Below are 14,653 nucleotides of genomic sequence, written 5' to 3' on the forward strand. Positions count from 1 at the left end.
CAAGCCAGTTTTTGGGAACCCAAGTTTAGCCACCCAATTTTGAAAATTTTGTCCTGACTGATTTTGTTTACAAAGTAAAACACCAGTACTGAACCGTTAAAGTAGTGCACTTAGAATTAATCATGTAATGTAACACACCGACTTATATCATTACTTCATTAATTTGAAAATGCCCTATTTATTCTTATTGAGTAAGACTGCCCATCTCAAACATGTTTACAATATCCAGAGTCACTACCAGGCTCACAACCAACCTACTAATTTTTTTTTTTTTTTTGTGAATCCCCCCATGTACACACACACACACACCCCTTTTAATGGTAAATACGTTTTTTGACCAAAAGAAAAAATACTTCTTTAGGAAAAATTGTTTCATTTTGCTGGAAAAAAACAAAAATCAAAACCTGTTATCACTTTTTACTCTTTTCTACTGGAAAAAGTTAGAAAAAAAGGAGGCAGTGGGTAATAAAAGTGTTTGGACGGAAATGCTTACTTTTTTAACCTCCCTCCTTTCCTTTTTTCAGTATGAAAAATATTTTGCCCTAAAAAACTTTAAAAATTTCAGAAAATTTTGAGAATTTGACATTTCATTCTGAAATTTTTCAGATAGGAAAAATTTTGAACAAAAGGAGAATCTTTTTATTCATACTCATTTTTTTTAAACCAGCTCTCCTCAGAATCTCTCAAAATGTAACTTGTTCCAATTGTGTAATTTCACTCTCAGTGGAACACCCCCCCCCACTTCAGTTGCTTACTGGACCTCCTAGAAGTATGTTCTGCTCTTGAAGCTCCCATAAATTGCATTTGCGCTCATTATTAATGGAAGCTGGGCCCTTTCAGAAGAGGAAAAGTTCTTCAAGCCTCAAATTGGCATTACTGCATTATTAAAGACCTTGGAAGAAGTAATCAATGCTCTCCCATACAAGTACATGTGTGTAATTAAATACCCATATAAGGGGATGTTCATATGTAATTAAAATGCATTTGCTTTTTTTTTTTCCTTTCCTTTTTAGGTTTTAAGACAATCAGAAATAAGTTCTGGAGTGCTCTAAATATTTTATTAATTTTCTCTGCCAGACAATTTAAAGAGGATTGATTTGACATCAAATTTTATATCCGAGATCGATGAAGATGCCTTCAGGGAGCTGCCCCAGCTTCAGGAGCTAGTGCTCCGCGATAACAAGATAAGGCAGCTCCCCGAGTTACCGCCTACCCTGACATTCATTGATGTTAGTAACAACAGGCTTGGCCGCAAAGGAATAAAGGAAGAAGCATTTAAAGTGAGTTTGGGATTGACAGAAAAATCTCTCCTCCTCTCTGGGGGAAATTGTGGTCTGACCAGAGCACAGAGGTGCTATGTCCACCTTTATGGGTGGGCAGAGCCTTGGCTCTCCTTTCCAATTTGCTCACCAGTGTAGCTACACCAGCACTTTGTGGAATGCACACTGCAGTGCATAGATGTTACCTCCTTCTCTGGAGCAGCAGGTAGACTGCAATTTCCTGAGTGACACCCTTCCTCCTAGTAGCAAAGCTATCATGTGCTGCCCTTTACTCCAGGCACATCACTAAATCACAATCCAGGCCTCGATCTTAATACATCTAAATAATAAAAATAGTGGGCCAGATTCTCATGCCTGATCTGACTCTTCTACACTGTCCAGTTGTCCCAAAGGAGCTACATTCTGGCTGTACCTGATCAGCTATGAATTCCTGCATGGGAAAGTGGCTCTCAGACAGCATAACAAAGTTTGCAGAATCAGCTCCTACACCAACTGCTCCCTCTCAGCCTAGTACCTAGGGTGAGATGTGGAATGCACAACCCAGCCCCCAGACTCCCTGATGGCCTCTCACTCATGCATTCAAGGGGGTCTCAGACATGGGAGAAAATCTGCCCCACTATTCCACACATACACACCTGTCATCCTAGAGTCTGAAAGAGCTTGGCAAACTTTAATGAATTCACAATAGCCAGCGAAACAGGTAGGTAGTCTTATGCCTGTTTTACAGATGGGGGAATTGAGACAGAGAGGTTTACTGACATCCCCAAGATGATCAGAAGGGACGGGAACTCAGGAGTGCTGATATTCTGTACCTTGGTGTAATTAGAAGATACTGCTTCTCCCAGACTTGCCACTATTGATATGCAGGGGTCCATCTTACTTTTGGGGGAGGAGGGTAAAGATTATTATTTAGAAACATTTTGCTTGAACAAAAGTGATTTCTGCCAAACAATAACCTGATGACTCCTCAAAGTAAAAAAGAAAGAAAAAAAAAAACAGGTCCAAAGGAAGGGCTTTCTGCAGAAGTTTTTCTGCAGGTAGCATGTGCATTTTAAAACAATGCAGAGGTGAAGACTCCACTTAAATATTTATTTGCCATTCTCAGTTGCTTTACCAAGACAGCTGATCTCTGATAGTAACTGATCTTGGCAATGCATGTTCCTATTTATATTTCATTGTAATTTTTTTTTTAAAACCTAGAGTCATGTTGATTTAAAAGGAATTGTTGAGTTCAGTTTCTCATTGCAAAGATGTATGTAAAACTTACTGTCTCCTTCTTGGAGATTTTACAAAATTCTAGTTTTTTTAGGAAACACTCCCCTTCCTTCTCTTCCAGGATATGGTTGATCTGCATCATCTTTACATCACCGACAATAACCTGGATCACATCCCACTCCCGCTCCCTGAAAGTCTTCAAGCTCTTCATCTTCAGGTAGATTACAAAACCAATTGATTTTTTAATAGCAAAACAGAACAACAGATATAACTGGGAGAGCAAACCAATATTAGTGCTTAGTGGTTTGTTTGTTTTTAAAACTTCAGGTAAACTCTTATTATCCAAATGGATCATGGGACATCTGAAACCTTAGGCTAATCAGGGTATTGAATACATTCACTCTTTCTACTCATTTCAGAGTCAGGTGACAAAAAATGACATTTGAATAATCCAACTAGTACTCCATCTGGATATGAATCATTAAAACTTATCTGTGCAATGTAAATATTTTCAAACATAAAAGGCCATATTCTCCATTGATATTATTTAGTATTGGCAATGGAGCCATTTTGATTTATACCAAAGAAGGAGCTGGCCCACAATTCAGAACATAAGTTTTTTACCATTTGTCATGGGGTGCTTTACTCATCACTAGGTGGCACCTCCTCCTGGATGCTCTGAGAATTAGCTCTTTACAGATCCAATACCCTAGTCTACTACTTACTGCATCCCTTCCACCACTCTCTCTTACTCTCTGTGTCTTAAGGTGTTCTGTCTTCATGCTTAGCCCTCCAGCCAGGTCACTATAGTTCTCCCCTTCCAGGGTAGGGAAGTCCCTCTGGACAACCATCCTAGGCAGTCTGCACTCTGCTGCCTGGTCTGTGCCATTTCTCCTGTGGCTGGTAAGGGAACCTAGGGCCACCCACTATTCCAGGTTCTAATCCAGTGACCCTATACCTGGCAACTGTAGTCTGCTTTCCCTCAGACTCTGTTGGGTCTTTCCCTGGATTCCTTCCTACAACTTCTAGCTCCCCACTCTCTGAGTGTACCAGCTCAAATGCTCTTCTCCCAGGGAGAAGCTGCAGGCTACTGAAATCCATAACATCAAACTCCCTGCCCTATAGCCCTTGTCTGCTGTCAACTTACTAGCTTTATACCAGCCCCTCCTGTTCCTCCCCAGCTGGGCTCCATCTTCAATCAGCCCTTCAAGGCCTGGGTCATCCCCAGGTGCAGCCTATTAGCTTAACTGGCCTCTCCTCAGCCTCATAAATCCCTTCTGGGCTGCTGTGGGCTAAACACCCCATTGCACATTCATACTTTGATTCCAACCTTTTAAGAAATAAAGACCTGTATAGAATAAATGTATTCTAACAATGTTAATCCATTCTATTGGTTTCAAATTGCTAAACTGGGGCTACATACACCACTACATATTGAACAATAGTACAGACAGGTAACAAGCTGGATTCCCTCCTGCACCAATATCTGGCTGGTACAAAAGTGTGGGAGGGGCTCTCCATAGCTGTTAGATGCTCCTCATTTTGAGACATGTCATTTTAGTTCTAAAATAACCTATGTCCAACACAAATTTGGTGTCCTATCTTTTTATTGGTGAAAATTGTTTACCTCAGAAAAAGAATCACAAAGCTGGAGTTACAGGAAGAGTTAGTTATATTAAATGAATGAATCCCACAGAATTTTAAGCTTCCTGCATGAATTTTGTGTGTGTGTGTAAGCCCTTTATTTAGGACCTTTGACAAACATTGCATTCCAGATCTGTGCCTGGCAAGTTTAGAGGTCTGAGGATGTCAAGGAGCTGACTATAGTTCCATGATTCTTTGGGCTGACCTCAGCTGGACATGATTTTCCAGCTGGATTTGCTCTGGTCTCTCACCTTCCCACTTTCCTCCACCCAGTCTTCTTGGTCTTTTCCAGAGAGTGTAAGGGGTTGTTTCAGGCTGCAGTTTTATACCAGTTGAGAGCTCCTCCTCACTGGGAGAATTGTCAGTTGGCTATCTGCAGCCAGAATCTGTCTCTTTTGCACTTTGAGCATGAAAAGGCACTGGTCTGGGAGATAACCTGGTCCTTTGTGCTTATGTTACTTTCTTTCACAACACAGAAAACATGTCAATGCATTGGTTTTCAAAGACAATTATCATCAAACATATATTTTTGTCTTTCTGGATATTTTTGCTTTTCTTTTTAGAACAACAACATTCAGGAGATGCATGAAGACACTTTCTGCAAAATGAAAGATGTTGCTTATGCCCGTCGAGCTCTAGAAGACATCAGACTGGATGGCAATCCTATCAACTTGAGCAAGACTCCTTCTGCTTACATGTGCCTACCCCGTTTGCCAATCGGTAGTCTCATCTAAGCTTCGACAGTGGCCAACACTGTCCTCTGACATGGTAGTGTCTATGACAAATGAACAAGTCATTGCTACAGAAAGCCCAAATGCATATTATTTTCAGAGCTCATTCGACAGGTTTTTAATCAGTAATGAAATTAATGAAAAAGACAAACGATAATGTGAAATGCTAAGAGATGTACTGAAATATAGGCTGTGCGATGCTATAGATACCAATGCATTCAATACGACAACTGCATTGAATATATAGAAAGAGGGAATCAGAACAACGGAAACTGTATAACTTGGATGCAATCAGATGTAATGTATGCATGCTAAAATTTAATAATTTTATATAGATTTAAATTAATTATAACAATAAATGAATAACACAAAATGCATGTACGTAAGATCTATATCCATGACATTTTCATTTTAATTGGCTTCATACTCTCAGTGAAATACAAATCTTTGCTTTCTACTTGTTTTCTGAAGCACCAGATTGTTTTGGAGAAATCCTAATAATATTCCAAAATATTTGGAAAATATTGAACCTGCCCTTGTATCAATACCGAAATGTGGAGAATAAACATATACAAGTAAATAAATTTACATAAAATGCTTCTCATTGCCTTTGTAGTAATAATTGGACATTATAATCTTGATGAAACGCAAAGCCTTGTTTTCTTTATCTTTGCTAAGCTAGCCAGTTCTTTTGGAACAATAATAAAATCCTCAAGTTTGGAAAATATTGAACATTAACCTGTATCTGTTAAAGAAGCTGAAGAACTTTACCTGGAGTACCTTGATAGTCATACAGAACATTGTAGCTGAATAAGTTCAGTTTTGGCATATGATCTAAGTCTCCAAGTATATATAGCTATTTCTCTGAATTCTTCTTCATTCCTCCAGGAGTCTCAACAATTAGGATCTGGAAATTCTCTCACCCTTGCAATTTAGAAGAAATCTGTTTTCTGTTGAATGTTTAATACCTTCCACTTTGGAACATGATGGTCAAAAACAACCTGATGGATTCAAAGAAGCTGTTCACTCAGAAGGGTAAAGAGAGAAACGTGACACCCTGAAAATCTTTTGAAATATTTCTGAAAAAAGTTTGTGCTAGCCAATAACAAAAAATATCTTCCCACCTACAAAAACTAAAATTTATTTGGTATGAAAATTCACCTGAGCTTAAATGAGCATATGCACCATGTAAGCATCAAATGCAGCCAAAACAATACACTTCGGCTGAGCCAGGCAATGGAAAGTCTGCACTTAGGAACACTGCATCTCCCTTTCCCATGCTTTCTGAACCACAACATGGAAGTAGGCATACTGGGGACATAGACAGTAGGTTTGTATGTGCACGGCATGAATTCAGAAGGGCCAAAATTAATGCTGGACAGTCATAGCAGGCTACCTCCACTACTCCCCCACTAAGCTTGAGAGTATTTTTTCTGAAAGCTAGATAGGAAGGATATACGTTCTTCAGGATTTCAGCCTCTGTTCTCATTTCATACTTCTGCTCAAACTTCAATTTTTCAGAGTTTTGCAAATCCTGGTATATCAGGGAACACAGGAAAATAGTTTATTTTTGCATTCTCCAGCCCCCTAAACATGTTTCCCCCCACCCCCAAAATGTGCTATAGCATCAGCCTTTCCACTGGTGAAGCTTCTTTTTGTCCTCAAAGGGCCCTGCTGTCTCAGACAACAACTGGTGGGTCAACAGTTTCAAAATCTCCCCCTACTTCAAATCAAAAAATCTTAATCAGCTGCTTTGTGTTTGGTAGTCCAAGGGTAACAAACAGAGATGCATTGCATTTTACAAGATAAGGACTCCACATTGGTTTGTTCTGCAGCCATTTTGCCTAGCCCCTGTGGTTCATTTTACCCACCTTGTCATTCATTATTCAATCTGGCAGATAGGATGATTTCCTCCAATATCTTGGGGAGATCATAGAATCATAGAATCATAGAATATCAGGGTTGGAAGGGACCCCAGAAGGTCATCTAGTCCAACCCCCTGCTCAAAGCAGGACCAATTCCCAGTTAAATCATCCCAGCCAGGGCTTTGTCAAGCCTGACCTTAAAAACCTCTAAGGAAGGAGATTCTACTACCTCCCTAGGTAACGCATTCCAGTGTTTCACCACCCTCTTAGTGAAAAAGTTTTCCTAATATCCAATCTAAACCTCCCCCACTGCAACTTGAGACCATTACTCCTCGTTCTGTCATCTGCTACCATTGAGAACAGTCTAGAGCCATCCTCTTTGGAACCCCCTTTCAGGTAGTTGAAAGCAGCTATCAAATCCCCCCTCATTCTTCTCTTCTGCAGGCTAAACAATCCCAGCTCCCTCAGCCTCTCCTCATAACTCATGTGTTCCAGTCCCCTAATCATTTTTGTTGCCCTTCGCTGGACTCTCTCCAATTTATCCACATCCTTCTTGAAGTGTGGGGCCCAAAACTGGACACAGTACTCCAGATGAGGCCTCACCAATGTCGAATAGAGGGGAACGATCACGTCCCTCGATCTGCTCGCTATGCCCCTACTTATACATCCCAAAATGCCATTGGCCTTCTTGGCAACAAGGGCACACTGCTGACTCATATCCAGCTTCTCGTCCACTGTCACCCCTAGGTCCTTTTCCGCAGAACTGCTGCCTAGCCATTCGGTCCCTAGTCTGTAGCTGTGCATTGGGTTCTTCCGTCCTAAGTGCAGGACCCTGCACTTATCCTTATTGAACCACATCAGATTTCTTTTGGCCCAATCCTCCAATTTGTCTAGGTCTTTCTGTATCCTATCCCTCCCCTCCAGCGTATCTACCACTCCTCCCACTTTAGTATCCTCCGCAAATTTGCTGAGAGTGCAATCCACACCATCCTCCAGATCATTTATGAAGATATTGAACAAAACCGGCCCCAGGACCGACCCTTGGGGTACTCCACTTGATACCGGCTGCCAACTAGATATGGAGCCATTGATCACTACCCGTTGAGCCCGACAATCTAGCCAGCTTTCTACCCACCTTGTAGTGCATTCATCCAGCCCATACTTCCTTAACTTGCTGACAAAAATACTGTGGGAGACCGTGTCAAAAGCTTTGCTAAAGTCAAGAAACAATACATCCACTGCTTTCCCTTCATCCACAGAACCAGTAATCTCATCATAAAAGGCGATTAGATTAGTCAGGCATGACCTTCCCTTGGTGAATCCATGCTGGCTGTTCCTGATCACTTTCCTCTCATGCAAGTGCTTCAGGATTGATTCTTTGAGGACCTGCTCCATGATTTTTCCAGGGACTGAAGTGAGGCTGACTGGCCTGTAGTTCCCAGGATCCTCCTTCTTCCCTTTTTTAAAGATTGGCACTACATTAGCCTTTTTCCAGTCATCCGGGACTTCCCCGGTTCGCCACGAGTTTTCAAAGATAATGGCCAATGGCTCTGCAATCACAGCCGCCAATTCCTTCAGCACTCTCGGATGCAACTCGTCCGGCCCCATGGACTTGTGCACGTCCAGCTTTTCTAAATAGTCCCTAACCACCTCTATCTCCACAGAGGGCTGGCCATCTCTTCCCCATTTTGTGATGCCCAGCGTAGCAGTCTGGGAGCTGACCTTGTTAGTGAAAACAGAGGCAAAAAAAGCATTGAGTACATTAGCTTTTTCCATATCCTCTGTCACTAGTTTGCCTCCCTCATTCAGTAAGGACAGATCTCACTGTTTTAAATTTAGGTACCATTGCGGGATAGGAATTTTACCTAATTCCATGGGGGAGGGAGATCATAGCTCTCCAGGAACTAAGAACAGTGGGTGGAGACCCCAATTCTTCATGGGAAGGGTTGGAAGGACTTGACCTATTTATGGCGGTGCTTGTTCTGAGACAAGGTGTTTATGAACTTGTAACCACAGAAAAAAACCTTGTCGGGGTTTGAAGGACTGGACACTTGCTGGAGCTCTTGTTGGAGTTGGGGTGATCACTGGTAAACTTATTAGCATATTTGTATGGTTTTAGCATGTTCCCTCTGTTAATGCACTTCCTTTAAGAATAAATGTGCTTGCTTAGAAAGATTGTGTGGTAATTTACACCTATGGGCAATTATGCTGCTTAGAGCATAAAGCAGTCCTGTTTAGGCAGTCTGATTTGCTGGGGAATTCACAGTGTAGACAGGCAGCCTGGAAAAAAAAACTGGTCAGGAGGTAGTGGGACACCACCACCAAACAGAGGTGACAGCTGGGGAGCCTGAACCCTGAAAGTGGGTGCCTTTGGCGGATCATAGAGGGAGAATACTGGTGCAATTGCCCTGAACTGTGACATAAGCTGTATGTAAATTTTTGGCAGTCAAATGGAAAGTAATGTTAGGAAAAATGATCATTTAACATTACTTTTATCTGCTTCACACAGGCAATTATGATTTCCCACTACTAAACACTAATGGCAGAGGTCAAATTATACTGGTAAAGTGCAATATGTTTCATAATACTGTTTAAAATTTTTGAAAAATATTCAGTCCCTCCTGTTGTTTGGCTGTTCTAGCTAGAGAGACAGTCCAGGGGAAACAGTGGGACAGAGAAAGCAAAGGAAAAGTGTTGGAAGAAAGGGGAGTGAGTTATTCATACCCATTTACTGAGATCTGAATATATGAAAAATAGGAATCTCCCTTTCTCTCACTGTGTACAAACCACCTGTCTTTTCTGATTCCTGTTTTCCTGCTTTGTTTTTTATACAACAATGACATAAAAATCAGTCACAGACACTCAAACTTTACTAATATTTATGATTAATCATGGGAATATTTTTAAAGTGAATCCAGTGTTCACCATTTGAAATGCTGGATCTATTATGTAGGGCTCCAGCAGCTTCAGCATATTCTGCTTTCTTTGCTCGTGCTGCAGCAAATAAATACACTCAGAGGCAAATAAATGGCTTCTTAGTCACTGTTTTAGTTGCCATACTGTGAGAGACTTAAAAAGCTCAATCTATTCAGTTTATCAAAAAGAAGATCTAGAGGCAATCCCAGATTAACCAGTGTTCATTTGCTGCATTTGCACAGGGCTCCCATCTCAGGGGGCCCCCAACCAAAGTTAAAAAAAACCTCTGAGCAGTTTGGAGACTCCATGCACCAGATCACCCACTCAAATTTGGCCAGGCCGCCCCTCCATCATGAGGGAGGGGTGGGCAGGCCAAACCTGAGCAGTGTGGACCTTTATGAGTGTAGAGCAGGTGAGGGGAATGGATAGAGCTGAACACCTGGGATCAGGAGAAGGCACCCTAGCTCCGGATAGAAGCAGAGCACTGAACTGCGGGGGCACCGGTGAGTGGCCAGGAAGGTCCCGGGGCACTGGTGAGGAAGTGGGGGGCAATTGTTGATGGACTATGAGGTGAGTGTTGGAGAGCTGCAGAGTGAGAGGTAGGGGGCAAGCAGGGGATGTTAAGGGCAATGCTGGGGACTGTGATGAGTGGGATGTGTCCAGGCTGCTGGGATGTGTGTGGAGGCTGTCAGGATAAGTGGGGACTGGTGAAGGGTTGTTGGGGTAAATATGGGGTGAGAGGGGCATTCAGGGTTCTGTGGAGGGGTGGGGAGAGAGGGTTGTTTGGGGTCTGTATGAGGTGGGTTAAGTATGGAGTGGGGTTCCTTTGAAGACCTCCCCCCTTCTCATAGTGCACAAGGACCCACAATTCTTTAATCTGGGCCATGACTTGGCCATGAAGAGAAGGTACCAGGCACTAAAGGGTTCTTTAATCTACAGAAGAAAAGTATAGCAAGAACAGCTGGATCAGACAGAAATATAAGATCCCAATGATCAGCTGCCTGGTGAACATTAAATAACTGCTCTGGTAAACTTGATAGTGTGGTGTTCACACAAAGGGGTAAATTTTCAACATAGTGGCTGGGGAAAAAGTGTACAGCTTTCAATACACCATGAGCTGAATGGCATATCAAACCTCTCTGTACATCACATTGAAAAACATACATACCCGTTGTATGCCAAACCAAAATACCGAACAGTGAACGAAAGCTTTGTTGGAACTTCTGTTTGCTGAATACTCAACATTGTGGCAGTTGCCTGGAAAACTATTAAGAATGAAAGGACAAGGGACTACATTCTTGTAGGACAACTGCTAAAGGGAAACAGAGTCTTTTATCATTGTCACAGGTTCAAAATGACTCTGCTCAGTAGTGACATAAAAATCTTGACCACCTTAAACTGTAGAATTATTTAAATGGAATGGGTTGATGTTAGAAGTCTTCTTCCTAGTGAGCAGGCCATCAGCAAAGATGTCATCATTGTTAGCACACTTTGAAGAGGCCCAAGATGCTAGCACTTAACAAGTAAATAGAAAAGACTAAATAAAATAAAATAAAATAAAATCATCATCTTAATAGACAATCATGACTATTGAATTACCCTATCACCCATATAGTTGGCCCTTCTGAAATGGGGTTAAGGTATGTTAGCAATATAGTTTGGAAAATGGAGTCTGTTCTGTGAATACAGAAGACCTGTTTGTCTGGCAACTTTCTTAGTGCCTGATCCAAAGCTCATGGAAGGCAAGGGAAAGGCATCCATTAACTTCAATAGGCTTTAGATCAGACCCTTAAATACTTAAATATAATTGAGAAATAAAGAATGAATAGGGAGATCTGCTATAATTAATATGACATACCACAGATACTGGAATGATATGTCAGAGCATCTCCAGACTACTTCATTACACAACAGAGTCTAGTTCAGAGACCATATTTGTAGTTGAACCTCGCTCAACTGCATTAAACAAAATGTAACATCTCTCCCACCCTAGTTGCAGCTCATCCCAGTAATTGTTGGGCTATGTAAGCTTTTGTTGTGGTTGTCTCCATAATAACTAAAAGCAAATGAGGTTTGGTTTCACATACCCATACATTGTATGAAATGTTGTTGTAGCCGTGTTGGTCCCAGGATATTAAAGAGACAAGGTGGCTAAAGTAACCTGAAGAAGAGCTCTGGAAAAGCTTGTCTCTTTCACCAACAGAAGCTGGTCCAATAAAAGATATTATCTCACCAAACTTGTCTCTCTAGACATCTTCAGTTAATTATTTTACAGACTACTACTGCCATCGTGTGTTGATACATTATACAACTTTGTATTATACCAAAGCCCTATATTAAAGATAAATGTACTTGTCCTTCATTCAAGCTTGCTATGCTCATTACTGAGAGCATCTTTCCCTTTGTAGTCCCAGTATATCAGTCTGCTAGAATTTTCACCGTGGCCTCCTTACTGAGTACTAATGAAATACATGGAATTGGTTTGAGAGTAAAGCACAGTGACACAGTATGAAATTTTGTTTATTAAACCAAAAGAAAAAAAACTGACTGTAATTCCTTTTGCGACACTCTGTTTCAAAAACAGCATTTTAAACACACTCCATTCTTAACTTTTTTTTTCTGATTTAGTATTTAAATAAAGAAAAAGCCTGCCAGAACTATTTAGGTTAGGAAAATGATTACAACAACTGTATCGTGATGACACCTTTCCCACATCGAGATAATACTGAGGCATAATATTCAAAAGCCCTCAATGGGTATTGTCTTAGTTATCTCAGAGATTGCAGCTCCCTCTGTGATAATAACCACATATGACAACTACAATTACCCGGGTACCATGAAACTAACGACCCACAGGAAGAGGCATACAGATGGGGGACATATATTAGATAACTAGAAGACATGGATATGCTGTAACCTTTAGTATCCCAAGGCTACCCCTCTGCATTCAAAAGGAGGCAGACCTTAGGACCACATTACAGAGCTTTGTGGGCTGCATTTTAGCCCATGGCCAGGTTTTATTTTTGGAAATCCCTAAAGGTAGAGTACATAAGGCAACATGCTCCAGTGACTGGGCATGGGACATGAAGCAGGAGAGCTGGGTTGAATTCCTGTCCCAACCATTTGCTCCTTGTTACCATGGAGAAGTCACTTAACCTCTCAGTGTCTCAGACATCCTACCTGTACAATGGAGATAATAACAATCACTCACCCTTATTTTTGAGGTGTTTTGAGAGCCTCAGATGGAAATCTCGGTATATGTAGCAAAACGTAGACTGGTATTAAAGCTAGGAGTGGGGCTGGGGCCTGGAGGTAATAAAGGGGTGACACCCAATTTTATTTCTTAGCCCCAGCCTCCTGACCTGAATCAAAGTCACAAAGGTTAATATCCTTGTCACATGACAGGTGCCAGCATCCACTGACTTCAGGGGTAACTGCTACACTAGGTTTGATCTATCCCAGAGTTTGGGGTATTTGGATCAGGCATCTTGTCTCAAGCCCATCTCTAGTTAAAACCCATCCACAAAGCGTGGCAGGTGTGTGGGATCTGAACATGGTGCAGTTGCCCCGCAGCCTCGGGCAGCAGACAAGGGATTTGGCTCTCCTCAAGCCTCCTAGGCAAGAAAAACAACCTCAGGCCCCCTCTGGACAAAAATTCCTGTGGAATGTTCAGTCACAGCCCCGCCCATTGCTTTGTGATTGGCTGCCCGTTGCCCCCGGTGACTGGGATGCTATGTTCAGTGTGGACAGGACTCCTGAGGCAAAAGGAGGCCGCCAGCCCCGGTGGCACTACACCCGCGGCCTGTTGAGTCTGTGCAGGGACAAGGGACCAAGCGGCATCTCGCACCGGGGGCTCATCATGTTACGAGCCGCTATAGGAGTTGGGCATGGCCCCAAGGCAGGAGAAGCTGGAAGGAACAGCAGCAGACAAGGACAGGAGGTGCAGGAGACCAGCTGGTTAAGGCCAGGAGGAGCTGGCAGTAGCAGAAAGAATCAACAGTACAGAGGGAACTGGCAGCTGCAGGAGGAGATGGAGCCAAGGAAGCAGCTGGTGGTGCAAAAGAAGAAGTATCTGGTGGAACATGATCCTTACATATCCCTGACTAGCCGGTGGAGGAGCCGGCATTTGTGGCAGCAGCTTTCTATGCAGGGTCAACAAGATCAGTGGCCTGCAACAGCAGACAGGGCCCTGGTGTGGGGGAGAAGAAGCCTGGGAGGGTTTTCTCACTGCCACTATGGCACTGGGCAGAGGCAGCCAAGGGCTGTGCATCCCTCTCCTAGGTGGTACCACTACAGACTCCCCAGAAGGAGGCGGTGTTGGTGGATGGGGGGAGGCAACAGCAGGGGATCCTGGAAGAAGAAGCAAGCAAAGCGTTGGAGCACAACACGGCGCCGCTGGGTCCCCAAGTTCCGTGTACCAGCAAGTATGCGTGCAGCTGTAGCTGCACTGCTACGACCCATGAACCTGTGTGGCTGGCGTGCACCAGGGATGCGTGCACCAAGGAACACAACTCAGTTCATCATGCACCAGGTGTATCAGGACATGCGGCGGCAGGAGAAGGAAGTAGCAGCAAGCAAGGGAGCAGCAGCAGTGTCCACTGTAGTTGGGGAGAAGCCAGCGATGCAGCACCCCAGAGGAAATAACATCTGCAATCTGGTGGCAGAGAACTTCTCTCACATGGTCACCCTCTCTGCCATGAGCCCAGAGAGGTGCATCTCTGATGGGGAGGAGGAGGAGGAAAGAAGACAGCAAAGCCAATTTGGGCCCTTCTGTCAGGACCTGGGGTCCCATCTTGGTATCTACTGTGAGACATAAAATAGAGTCATGGGCAGTGCAAGGAAAGTGTCTGACTTGTGGAATCATCAGCTATTAAGAGCAGTCCTGCTCTTGACATTCAGGTCCCTGAATAAATATATATATCTGCACTCCTAACCATGCTGCCTACTGCCTAGTGATTCACACACGCTGAGACAGGACCAGGATGATGAAAGCTACAGAAGT

General features: G+C 42.9%; 1 protein-coding gene and 1 long non-coding RNA gene across 2 annotated transcripts in view; one reads left to right on the forward strand and one right to left on the reverse strand.

Annotated features, from left to right (window-relative positions):
* The window catches only part of EPYC (epiphycan), a 29,217-nt gene extending 23,785 nt beyond the window's left edge, over positions 1–5,432 (forward strand). Inside the window, exons 4-6 of the mRNA XM_048835607.2 lie at positions 1,078–1,280; positions 2,617–2,712; positions 4,703–5,432. Of these exons, the coding sequence (XP_048691564.1) occupies positions 1,078–1,280; positions 2,617–2,712; positions 4,703–4,873 (470 nt within the window). The 3' untranslated portion in view covers positions 4,874–5,432. The remainder of the gene's footprint in view (positions 1–1,077; positions 1,281–2,616; positions 2,713–4,702) is intronic.
* LOC142070568 (uncharacterized) overlaps positions 1–14,653 on the reverse strand; it is a 148,271-nt gene that overhangs the window by 93,066 nt on the left and 40,552 nt on the right. The gene's annotated exons all lie outside the window — the stretch shown is intronic.

Source organism: Caretta caretta, chromosome 1 (genome assembly GCF_965140235.1).
Source record: "Caretta caretta isolate rCarCar2 chromosome 1, rCarCar1.hap1, whole genome shotgun sequence".
In the NCBI taxonomy this organism is placed as follows: Eukaryota; Metazoa; Chordata; order Testudines; family Cheloniidae; genus Caretta; species Caretta caretta.